Source organism: Microcaecilia unicolor, chromosome 6 (assembly GCF_901765095.1).
Source record: "Microcaecilia unicolor chromosome 6, aMicUni1.1, whole genome shotgun sequence".
Lineage (NCBI taxonomy): Eukaryota > Metazoa > Chordata > Amphibia > Gymnophiona > Siphonopidae > Microcaecilia > Microcaecilia unicolor.
Window position 1 is genome coordinate 173,589,418 of NC_044036.1, and position 13,220 is coordinate 173,602,637.

General features: G+C 43.1%; 1 protein-coding gene across 2 annotated transcripts; it reads left to right on the plus strand.

The window, feature by feature from the left end:
• The first annotated feature begins 850 nt into the window (after nt 1–850).
• Nucleotides 851–5,714, plus strand: TREX1 (three prime repair exonuclease 1). Of its 2 annotated transcripts, none has more exons than XM_030206183.1 (2): nt 851–1,102; nt 3,705–5,714. In XM_030206183.1, exon 2 carries the CDS (start codon nt 3,716–3,718, stop codon nt 4,715–4,717), a length of 1,002 nt encoding a protein of 333 aa, XP_030062043.1. In that variant the 5' UTR covers nt 851–1,102; nt 3,705–3,715; the 3' UTR covers nt 4,718–5,714. The 2 variants fall into 2 exon arrangements, with proteins under 2 accessions (XP_030062043.1, XP_030062045.1); XM_030206185.1 differs by having other exon boundaries at nt 851–1,009.
• The last annotated feature ends 7,506 nt before the right edge of the window (nt 5,715–13,220 follow it).

Consider the following 13,220-nt stretch of genomic DNA (forward strand, 5'->3'; position numbering starts at 1 on the left):
ACAGTAAATGCAAATAGATCTCACACATAGTCATTGTGGAAATCCTGAAAATCAGGCTGTGTTTTGGACCTTGAGGACCATCAATTTGTCATATATTACCTTTAAATTGGACTAACACGGCTACCACACTACTTTGCACAAATGCTAAGGAAAGATCTCAATTATCCCTTTCCTTCGTTAGTATTCCGATGATTGATAACTGCAACAGAATTGAATTATTTATTACTTTCGTTAACATCTATGCAAGGATAGTGTTGCATCCAGGGCAGGCAGAGTGGAATAAAGTGAGGAGGAGGCACTGCAGGCCGGCCGGCAGCGGTTGCGTTGCTGATGCTTTGCAACTCCCCCTGGCGCTGATAGGAACGTCGTTCGGTTTCGTTTCTGAGATGTGATGTCAAAGAGGTTTAACTACAGGAGGCGGTGTCAGGCGCGACGTTTTATGGCACGAAGCTAGTGGGCGGAGCTTGTCGCCATCTTAGGTTGTGCAAAACAAACAATACCAAACACTAATGCCCAAAACTAAGAACGTTTTATTAAAGTACACAAAAAGAGTATGTTCACAGTACAAATTATACCAAAATTCACTGGCTTTTCTGTTCTGCATAACAGCGATTATTGTCATCATAGCAACTCTCTTCTCCCCTCCCCCCACCCCCCAATCACTCTTAGCGTTAGCAGAGAGAATGCAAAATATAGTTTGCTATTGCTTTAGGCAAATCAAGATGGCGGCTGTTGGGAAAACCGGCTTCAGCTTTTTTGACAACACGCCGCCTCCTGTCATTAAACGTCCTTGGGTGCTGTCAGCAGCTGAGGAGGAATCAGTTCCAATGTGGCCATATTTCAGGCCGGATGTAAACAGGAAAACCTGAAAGCTGGGGCAGGGTTTACGTTGCATGGGGTAGGATGCCCAGACATGTTCCCAGGAAACGAGAGCAATACAGTAATTTAGTAAAGACTCCCCAGAGCTCTGACTCGTCTGCTTTTTTTTAACAATTGAGGCTGGGTCCAGGTCAGTTTTGTTGCTGCTGCTATTTTACATGCTTCTTTACTTTTTTTTTCGGGGAAATATTCGTTTAAGGAACTGCAGGTACTCTATAGCCGGGTAAGTTTGGCAGGCTACAGCAGGGGGGCCTAGGAGGGCTGTTTTGGGAATGAGAACACCTTAAGTTTGATGGCTGCTTCGATTATTGCTAAGAACTATTTGGCCATGTAAAGATACAGGGGCTAAGAAGATGAGAACTTTGATGCGTTTTCTTTTAAGTTAAAGGTGCAATGTAACTTATGTAAGGTAGTGAAAATAACTCTCATTTGGTCAGTGCGTTTTTTTTCTAGCAAAAAGGTGCCAGTACTCAAATGCTAGGTCACCCTTCAGGGAGGTCCTACCCAGGGGTGTGCTGGTAAATTTTTAACAACAGGCTCTTTCTCCGGACATAGCCAGCTCTGCAGTTGGAAGGGCCAGGGGTGGCCGGGGAGGGGGGGGGGGGGAAGCCTCCTTCCCTCCCTCCAGGGTTGCCAGGTAGAAATTTTTTTTCCAGCCCAATCCGGGCCAGAAACCAGCCCAAAACCCGCCCAAACACAAACCCCGCCCCTGACACCCCCACCCCCGCGTCACCGGCCCCGCCCCCGCCGTCACCGGCCCCGCCTCCCACGTCATCGGGCCCGCCTCCCCGTCATCAGCCCCGCCTCCCACGTCATCGGGCCCGCCTCCCCGTCATCAGCCCCGCCTCCCCGTCATCGGCCCCGCCTCCCACATCATCGGGCCCGCCCAAAACGTCACTAACCCCGCCCAAAAACATCACTAACCCCGCCCCCCGTGGCCGAAAAAAATAAAAAAGCCGCCCAAAAAGCCGCCCGGAAGCCTAAAAAACCGCCCAAAAAACCGCAACCCGCCGCGGGCAAAAATTTCCCGCGGCGGGGCGCGGAAAACCGCCCAATTGGGCGGTAAAACCGCCCACCTGGCAACACTGCCTCCCTCCCTTTGTGCAGGCACGCTAGGCATACCTTTGCTGGCAGCCAATAAATGGACTGCCACCACTCTCAACGTCTTGCTCTGAGCAGCATGCTGGAACTTCTCTCACATGCTCGAGAAGTCCCAGCCTGCTGTCCAGAGCTGGAAACAAGGAGCGGGGAGCAGCAGTAGTCTATTTACTTGGCTGGCAGGGCTCAGCATCCCCACCAGCAAAGTAAAAGATAATTCAGCAGGGGGCCCAAGCCCACATTTTGGGAGCCAGTTGTTAAAGTAGCCATGGAGGGCCCTACTTTAACAACCGGCTCCCAAAATTCTTAAAATCTTAACAACCGGCTCTTGCGAACCTGTGGGAGCCTGCTCCAGCACACCACTGGTCCTACCCCACAATATCCAGCCCCCCTGCAACCAGTCACAGAATCTATGACATGGCAGAATTGATGTGTAGAGCCTGAGCTCTTTCATGAAACCTTGGGGTCCATGGGTCAATTGTAGCAGACAATGGAAAAAGGTGCCGGTACTCAGTAACCCCTTCAAAAGAAGCCCTACATTTGCTTGTTGTCTCTTAATTCTAGACTATTGCATAGCTTTGTGGTTAGATTTGGGAAGAGCTGGAGGCTGAATCTTATGTGTTCTTCTATCCAAGATCGTGGTGTTCAAAGGAGGCTGAAGTTTTGCCTATGATGCTTCTCTTGGATAGAAGACCACATAAGACCCTGACCGCCTGCCCTTCAGCCCCCTTTCCCAAGTCTAACCACAAAGCTATATAATGATCAAGAACTATGGGTCAACAAACACATGCTAGATATTAACATGAAAGTTAATAATGATTACCTCAGTATCATCCCTCCCAGAATAATCCTTTAAATATTAAATTGTTAAATGCATAGGTTGATGGATCCTGTGGCTGCTAGAATCAATTCTGTTTTGTCTGCAGCCACTCTGTTACCCTGTCAGAAGGCACAGCCCTAGGCTTCTGCCTACTTTGTCTAATGGTAAAACTGGCCCTAGGATGACAAAGAAAGACTGCCCTCCTGGATAAGGTAACATCTGGTCATACTAAAAGATTTAACTCCTAAGCTAGTTGAGATAGGTGTTATTAGTCCAATATAATTTATTTTATAATATAATAATTTCCTGTTAATTAGTATTAACCTGTAAGCTGTTTTCTTCTGCCCCTACTACTTCTACTACTATTTAACATTTCTAAAGCGCTACTAGGGTTACGCAGCGCTGTACAATTTAACATAGAAAGACAGTCCCTGCTCAATGAGCTTACAATCTAAAGGACAAATATACAGTTAAGTAGGGGTCATTAAATTGGGGTAGTCTAGGTTACTGCCCCCCACAGTCCTGTATGCATGTTCTGGATTTATTTGTCATAGTGTAGTTCTAAGGTGTGTTCAGTGCTGTTGTCACATCCTTAAAACTTGTGAAGTACTGAGGATACTTTTTCCACCCCAATCTTGGACAGAATAAATGGAACTGTAAAGCATTTTGGCATACATTTGTATAAGTGCATCGCATAAAATCTTTTCTAGTAATAGTTTTTATTGAAAATTAACAGACCATGCTGGCAGGCTTAAATTCATAGAAGCTCCTTAAATCCAGCCCAGCATTAGAATAATAAACTTACGTAAATCCGCTCCCTTTCCAATCTGAAGTATAAGCAATAGTTAACATTATGTTGGGTGCAAACACTGCTTGTGAATTGAAAATGTTTCTTTTTCATCCATAGCAGCATTAGTGATGTATTCAAAACACAATCTCCCACGGAAACCCTTTCAAACGTATGTGTTCATGGACTTGGAAGCAACTGGTCTTCCATTCTCAAGGCCCCGAATTGCAGAGCTTTGTCTCATTGCAGTGAGCAGACATGCATTGGAGAACACCGAATACAGCAACACCTTTCGATCAGTTCCAGTTTTTCCTCGTGTTGTGGACAAACTCAGCCTTTGTGTGAACCCACAAAAGCCTTTCACACCAGTGGCAAGCACGATCACAGGGTTGAGCAATGACCTACTGAATACCAACAGCAGACAGTGTTTCAACATCCACATCATTCACATGCTTGAAGCCTTCCTCAAACGGCAACCAGCACCCATGTGTTTTGTCGCCCACAACGGATATAACTATGACTTTCCACTGTTGAAAGCTGAGCTGAATGGAATAGGTTTCTCAGTATTGAATGATGTTTACTGTGCGGATAGTTTGGCTGCAATGAAGGCCTTAGACAAAGCCAACAACCACTTTTATCAGTTCGCAGGCCAACAGAGCATCTCAGGTAGAAAGACGTACAGTCTTGAGGGCTTGTATTTAAAGTTCTTTAAAGAGAACCCAGCAGATTCTCACACTGCAGAAGGAGATACCATCGCTCTGATAGCCATCTTCCAGTGGAGAGCCAAAGACCTCATTAGTTGGATGGATTTAAACGCAAAGCAGTTTGATGAAATTAAAACCATGTTTAAGGATCCATTAAAGGAGCAAACAAAACTGGTTTCTCCAGCAAAAGCACTTTGGAAAATTAAACCAACACAGTCTCACTTCTTACCTGAGGATAGGGTGCTTACATCCAGAACTTACAGATTTTATGATGAAAATAGTAGGAGTTTGAAGAACAAAGGCTTGGATGCAGAGGAGCAGTATTCCTTACCTTTGTTTAATTGGTTAACAAATAATCACTTTACTGTTACACATTTCATGATTACTGTTGTCATTGTTCTAATAGTTCTAATTTGTATAAGTCTGTAAGTACTAAGATGCCACATTTTGAGAGTACTAACATTAAGTAGGACAGTACACCTCCTGGACTATTCAGCAGGACAGAACAGGAACAATACCAAAATGTGCTACAGTGTAGAGTCTCATCTGTAAGGCGAGAGGCGTGGGGAGCGGCAGCCACTTTTCCCCTCTCCCTGCCAATAAAAGGGTCAGCCCTCTCTTAACCTCCCTCTCTTTTTCAATTCACACGCCAAGTACTATTGACATCTGTCTATCTCCCTACTATGGCCAACTAGTTTCTTTCTCAGCCCCTGCCCATCTGCAGCATTTTGTCTTTTTCAAATCCCACTAACTTGCCCTTCCCCAGCAGGCTCTCTTTCTCAGTTCCCTTCTTCTAGTCCAGTACTTAACTCTATCCTACAGCCACACATTTTTCAGATTACCACAATAATATGCATGAGATCAGTTTGCAGAGATGTACATACACTGGGTCGCTCATGCACATTCAATGTAGTAATCCTGAACATCTGACTGGGGGTGGCTCAAGACTGGGCAGAGAAGCACCATTCTAATCTATCCTACCCTGGAGTTATAACACTGCCATATCTATTCTCTATGCTGCTCCTTTTTTTCCACTTGGTCTGGAGGTCTGCTAATGCGTTTCTTCCCCCACCCACTCTTGTGTGGCTGTTAATGCTTCCTCACCTCCTTCTCCTCCTCACCTTTGGCTGCATGGCTGTTAATGAAAGAAGATGCAGCAACATTAGCTTGCTTGGCTACTGAAGCTGCCTTTCCTACTTTTCGCCCTCTTGCTCATTCAGGTTCTGATGCACCTTGACTACTGATAGTATTGAAAGAGTGGTTGATTATGTCAGTTGGCCACATCAACATAGTTCATTCATGATGGCTATTGCAGGTTAAAAGTCAGACCTGCAGTGGAAAGCTCAGATTCTAAATTCACATTTCCTTAGCATCCCTCCGGACTGGCCCAGGATTGGACTGATGGGTTGTGTACTCCTTCCAGCAGGTGGAGACTGAGATCGTCTGACTCTAGAGAACCAATAAGAGCCCTGGCCATGTGACCCTAGACTCAGTAATCTCAGTCTCCAGCAGGTGGAAGGAGGTGAGCCCTTTCTTCTACCTTGCTGTGCTCTAAAGGCTTAGGGTGTTGGCGTGTATCAGCCTCTGGGGTGCTACACGTTCCCTGAGTCCCTTCTCCCTTTGTGCAGGGAAGAGCTCACCCTTTCTATGGAAAGGTGTCCAGCTTTTTGGAGAGGCAGCCACGTTTAGCTTGATTCTAAATTCACACTTACAACTGCAGTAATGATTACATACTCTCAGTACACAAGCTAGGCAAAATCTACTCAAGGCCCATGGCATGTACCAAATGGCCAGAATTGGTTCATGGCAGTTTAGGCTATGAGTTATATGCAGATATGGTTGGAAGGGTATTTTTGAGATGGGGGGGGGGGGGGGGGTAGGGGAATGGGGGATTATGTCAGAAAAGGTGGAAGGCTTCGGGTAGCTCTAACACAGACTGAAAGACAAGCAGAGTCTTTGGACCAGAGGATTAGCACATTACTTTAAGCTAATCCTTCCCACTAAATCAGGGGTTCTCAACCCAGTACTCAGGCTTTCAGGATATCCACAATGATTAGACCTATCCCACATGGTCATGGAAGATATCCTGAAACCTCACTGGTTGGATGTGTCCCAAAGACAGGATTAAGAACCTCTACACTAAAGGAAGGTCAGGAGCCTGTCTGACAGCCAATCTATGCTGTTATCACCTAGTACTTACAATTCCTTGTCAGATATTTTTCAGACATCTGCAGTGGATTTTTCTTTTTAGGAAATATAATTATTAATCAAGCCAAACTTTGTGATACTGTACATGTAGAATACATGTTAATAACAGGCTTACTAGAGATAGTAGGCAAAGTTCCTCAGCCACTGTAGTTTCCTTTTATGTGACTACCCCATGGTCTTTGGGTGGAGGTTATTGATCCATAAAATCCCACATCACCCCCCACTGTCTGTAAGTACCACATACCTCCTAGAGGCAAAGCTGGATGGAGGTGGCCTGAAGGAGATCATTCAGTAGGAACCACCCCACCACCAACTGCAAAGCATCTGAATAATAAAAATGAAATAGCAGTACATCATGAATCAAATATATCACCCATTAAGGCAGACAGAGACATCAATTGTAAAAAAAATTAGGAATACTTCTGACGATGATCTCTTCACCTCAACTCCTACGTTGAATTATAAAAGTACTCTAGTCTTTGCTTGTAGAATCTGCCATTTCTAGTTGTACCAAATGCCTAATTCTGGTTATAAGTTACCACTGCTTGAAATCTTTACCATAACTTACTTAAGACCACCACCACTGTAAATGAAATTTCTTAGGTAATTGCACCATTACCAAAGCAAGGAGGAAATGAACCTGTTAAAAGCATTTAGGTACCAACATTACAGAGCTGCTTTCTGCAGGTACTAAAATACAAAAATAGCTTTCATGTAGAAAACCTTAGAGCTATTACCTAGGGGGGTAATGGGTAATCCAACCCTAGCCAGTCAGGTTTCCAGGGTATCCACAGTGAATGTGCATGAGATTGATTTACATATACTGTTCCTTTGGTATGCAAATCAATCTCCTGCATATTCATTGTGGATATCCTGGAAACCTGACTGGCTGGGGTTGCCCCAAGACAGGTTTGGGAATCACTGCAGTAGTCTATCTGCATTTTATTTCTATGGCTTGTTTTCTCATAGCATAAGATGGGAATGTTCCCAGGTATAGAAGGTTCCATGTGTTGTGTAGTTTCCATCATTCAGAGTCACATTTTCAGAACTGCTTCATTTTTTTTACAGTAATGGAACTTACCACATGATATGAAATACATTTTTATTGCTTATTTAACTAACCAGCAGTACAAAGTTTATTCAGATATTAACTACACTAAAATGTCAGCCTAAAAAATTATTTCCAGTTCTACTTTTATACCTTTGTAAAAGTGCATAAAAGTTTTCATGTTTAGAAAACAGAAAACCAAGGGTTCCACTCTCTGAAAAGAAAATGTCTATCTTAATCACCCAAGTCTGCTTTATCCAACGGGGGAAAGCATAGTTTTTTGGGGTTTTTTTGGATCCCAACATGGAATCATGCAGGAGAACCTAACTACAACTACTGATAAGATGAAATTTTGACTTAACTGTTAATTTCCTTTCCTTGAGTCCTGCTAGACCAGTCCAGATGAGTGTGTAAATGTCTATCTGCTTAAGGTGCACATTGGGAATCAATGAATATAGAACCAGTTACTGACTTCAATGTTTTACGTCTGGTATTTTCACACAAGAGTTTATATGCCCGAAGCAGGCACATGTTATGCCAAAATATAGCTGAGTTGGGGTTCCCTTGTTTTCAACCTGGTTCCTATCTTCATTGTTTGACTCCACTTTTTTCATTGATTTTTTAGTTTGCTCCATAGGTGGAGGTTTTCTCCTTATTTTCTTTTTTTGCTACTTGTCTTAGAGTGGTGGTGGGGGTGCAGTTATGAATGCCTAGACCAAGGGGGGTCTAATGCTGGTAATGTTTAAAGAAAAACCATAATCTAGAAACAGTGAAGTGTGGAGACATTTTTTTTCTTCTGTGGATTACAAAACGAACAAGGCCATTTGGTGCCCAGCAAGCACTCCCCCCCACTTCCTCCCTCTTGTGGCCAAGTAATTGAAAGACAATGAGTCATGCAAGTCACTGTTTTTGATGGATGTGTTCAAAGAGGCCATTTAGAGACTACTTGGATGCAGCATGTTTCCATCTGTTGAGAACTAAATACCACTTGAAGGGAGCAAGGAAATGGGCGTGGGGGGGGGGGGGGGAGGCAACAGGATTCCTGTAGCCTTAAGCCAAGGGAAGGAAAGACATTGTGAGGGTGGAGACTCTGGGGGAATTGGATCTTGACCCTTTGAAGTGAGATAAGGGTTTGTATACTGAGGATGTGTTAATTAACAAAATGACTGAAAAGTAGCATTTAAGGAACTGTAATTTTTTTATGCACCTTTTGGCAATTATGACAAACGGATGACATATCCTAGATATATTCTTGAAAAAAAAAAACAGGTCTTTGTGCTTTGGGATGAGAAACTCTATATAAAAGTGCCTGGTCTGAAAGGCAATGAGGCATTGACAGTCCCGGGTCTCTGAGGAGCCAGAGGCTTTGTAAGAGCTTCACTGACTGGTTTTTCCCTTTTGCTTATGTATCCAATTTGCCCCGCTTATTCTTGCTAAGAAACTAGTTTCTGCTCTGCTGCTAATTTTGTAAGAATAAACAGTTGCTAATGTGATAAGATGGTTTGGGTTTTTGTTATCTTTTTGTGGTTGCCTGGGCTGGTGTCCAAGAAAAATACAGCCGAGGGTATTTGGTTTGGGTAGGGGCGTTCTGGTTCTGTGATCCAGCCAGCCCCAACAAGAGCCACCTAGAAAGAGCCACCTAGAAAGAGAGACACTAAAGACATAAGATATCACCGTGATCATCCCAACCATGGTCTGACACAATAGCTGCCATCAGAACCTGTGTCAGCACGATAGAAAACTGGACCACACTCCACAAGCTTAAACAAGAGTAAAATCAAATTCCTATGGCTGGGCTCTAAATCAGACCCCAGATACGTCAAATCTCTAACACTGCATGGAAATAAATTCTCCCTGGACCTCCATTCAAGAATCTTGGGAGTAGAGTTGGATCATCTACTAACCATGCAGAATCACACCCAGTCAGCTATTAAACAATCCTTCATTACTCTGAGAAAATTGCAGACCCTCAAAAAATGCTTCACTTTAGAAACATTCCAACTTATGATCCAATCCCTAATCCTCTCCAAACTGGACTACTGCAACCTACCAGTAGCTGTCTGTTCCAATTCAGTGATTTAGCGTCTACAGCAAGTACAGAACTCTGCAGTCGGATTACCCCGATTTAATCACTTCAACCTTATCTTTCTAAACCCCACTGGCTACCAATTAGAGAAAGAATTCAGTTCAAAATGGGTATCACCACCTTCAAAACACTCAATGGGGAAGCTCCAGAGTAAATATTGAACTTCGTATCTCTGTTAAGAAACCCCTCTTCAATTCATAATAGTTGCAACTTTCTCCTCAAATTTCCAAAGTATAAGGACCTAAGGTCAACCAAACACCTAAATCTATCCATCCCAACTAGCCAATCTATGGAACCAACTCCATGAACCCCTGAGATTGTGCTCACAGTACCTGCAATTCTAGTGTATCGGAATGTAACTCAGCTACCACTGAAAAGATGTAAGCAAAAACAAAAATCCAAATAAAAAATATTCAGAAAGCTCCTAAAAACCTTCTTATTCAGTAAAGCAGGTCTCACTAATACCTAATCACATGACCTCCATGAGGACATACTTGAAATCACAAACATGTCATTAGTTGCTCTTTCTCCCTCTAATTCCTGGACTGATTAGCTTTTCGTCCTCGAACTGTATAGACACAGGTGGAATACATGAACTGGAATAATAATAAAATTATGTAAACAGAGAAATCTTTCTACCATGGGAGTATCTGAATATGGTGCTTTCCTTCAATTGTGGTTTTACAAGAGACCAAACCCTTAGATGACTGAACCACCTTCCTCTTCTTCATCAGGAAGTGAATCGAAAACCGTTTGCCAAAAAGGTACATTGGGCTCTGCCTTCTCTCGTGCACTCAAAGCACAAAGGCAGCAGCAGTGCAACACTAGTAGCAGGCATCACAGAACTGTTATGTCAGTATGTGCTCAACCCCAGTACTCTGCATGGGTTTCCAGGCTAACAAGAAGTCCACAGGAGAGGGCAGAACTTATGAACCCTGACTGAGGGACCAATACAGAAAGCTTAACTGTGCATTTACCACAGGTTGTACATCCATATTAGTTTCTGAACACTGCAGAGTGGCCGCAAAATCCATGCTTAATGAGGCCACTAAGTACTCTGCTGCAATGCGTGGAAGGTAACAATGCTGGAAATTAGCCACAAGGTCCAGGGCTGTGTATGGGAGTTAAAAGCGTCTAGTGGTGCCCTTCCTAACCCCAGCCCAAAATGAAAAATAAACTCACAGTGGTCGTGACCCCCCCTCCTAACCCAACCCCCTTCCCCCAACTTACAAGAATCCCGTGGTATCTAGTGCCCCCTTTCTGCATCAGCTCCTAAATCATAGTCCCCCATGCTGACTGCCCATCCAATGACTGTGACCCCATTTGAGGTCCCAAGCTACAGTTTGGTAACCACTGTTTTAAATACTGAGTAATAGAGACTTACTTCCATTTACTAAGCTGCATGCTAATGGCAACACAGCCCATCCACTTTGTGTTGGCATTGCTATGCGACTTACTAAACCGGGGGGGGGGGGGGGGGGGGGGGGATGGTTCATTACTATAAATTCCAAGGAGGTACCATACAATTTCATATATATTTTATTAACATTCTTGAAAATATTTTAGCTAGTGGAGCAAACAAGATAGATTTACAAAATAGATGAGAAAACAGGCACAACGAAGACTGCATATACTGAAGAACAGAATGTTCTATTACACAGTAAAATGTTCGAGTATAATAAAGGCACTTCCACAATTTAGAAGTAATTACAGCTTAAGATAATACAGTGAAAACTCAGATTCTCCCCTGAGGAGTTTTCTTTTGAGTATGAAATCTGACAACCACATACAAGACCTAATTTGGGTTGTCATAGCCAGAGCCCCCAGTTTCCTCTGGTAGCTCAACGGTAGATCCTACCACAAGTGTGAGATTCTGTGGCAGTTTCTGAAATGCTTTGGCACATTTGTGTAAATTTGCATAGTTTCACCTATTGAAATGGGGTACATTCTATGTTTATAAAGCTATTTTTGACATTTTTTTTTCTCAGACACTTCATCTTGTTATTTGGTGGAAAGGGATCTGAGAAATTAGTGTTGGAAAATGCCCAGGAGATCCCTTTATTTACTTCCACCTGTCCTTTAATCTCTTCACTTACAAATATTAACCCCGCCCCCTCAATTTGATCCAGGCTTGGTAGTTGAAGGATGGTGCTTGCCTTAAGCCATTTCGTCTTCTGGCCCTGACTTGAGTGTTGCAGTTTTATCTCCGTGGTCAAAATACTCCAGGACCAAGCAGCAGACAAAGAGTAAGCATCTCCAGGTTTACTACTGTCTTACAACTACCAAGCACAAACAGGAAATAACAGGATGGGCCAGATGCTTGGACTGCTGGCTCCAGCATAACCTAGCCCAATATCAGTGGCTATTTTTGAAGGAAATAGGGAATTCCACAGCAAAGATGGAAATTTGCGTCCTTTCCCATGGCATCACTAGAAACCAGAAACACTGCTCAAGGTGAAATTTAGGGCCTCATTCATGATACTCTATTTTTGTTCCAAAAATGCAGGTCCTAGATGTTTTAAACTATTTTTTTTCTTTACTTTGCACTACACAAGAAGAGTTTCCTATAATCTGCATGCTATATAAATGTATTTAAAACTAGCTCTGAAGACTGCATCATTATGTGGTACATATGGCATGCCCAAAATTTGTTTTAAAATGCTCACATTTATAGTCTATGCCATTAGAACATAAGAATAGCCATACTGTGTTGATCAAAGGTACATCCAGCCCACTACCCTACTTCCAACAGTGGTCAATCCAGGTCACAAGTACCTGTCAGAAACCCAAATAGTAGCAACATAATCCCAGGGCATGCAATGGCTTCCCGTATGTCTATCTCAATAGCAGACTATGATAGCCTTTTTCTCCAGGAACTTGTCCATTTTTTTTAACCCAGATACACCAACCACAGTTACCACATCCTCTGGCAACAAGTTCCAGAGCACTATTTGTTGAGTGAAAAAATATTTCCATATAACTAGTGTCCCCTAGTCTTTGTACTGTTTGAAAGAGTTAAAACAAATAAATAAAAAATCAATTCACTTTCACCCGTTCTACAGCATTCAGGATTTTACAGAACTCTATCATAGCCCCCAGCTGTCACTTTTCCAAGACCTCAAGTGCATCACTCTGCATTTCACATGACATTTTTACTGCCAGACCTTTGACCATTCTTCTAATTGTTGGAGATCTTTTCTCATAGTTCCTACTCCTTCTGAGGTCTCCACTCTATTAGCTATCTTTGTATCATCCAAAAAGAGGCGAACTTTTCCTTCTAACCCTTCAGCAATCTCTCACAAAAATTTTAAACAGAATTGGCCCCAGTACTGGCATCTGAGGCACTCCACCACTCACCTTCCTTTCCGCCACATGAATTCCATTTACCACCACCCTCTGTCACCTGTCAACCAGTTTCCAATCCAGTTTATGACTTTGGGTCTTAAGTTCAGCCCTCTCAGCTTATTCACGAGTCTACTGTGAGGGACCATATCAAAGACTTTGCTGAAATACAAGAGGATTATATCTAGTGCATGCCCTCTGGTCACCCAGTCAAAGAAAATCAATCATATTTATTTGGCAGGGTTATC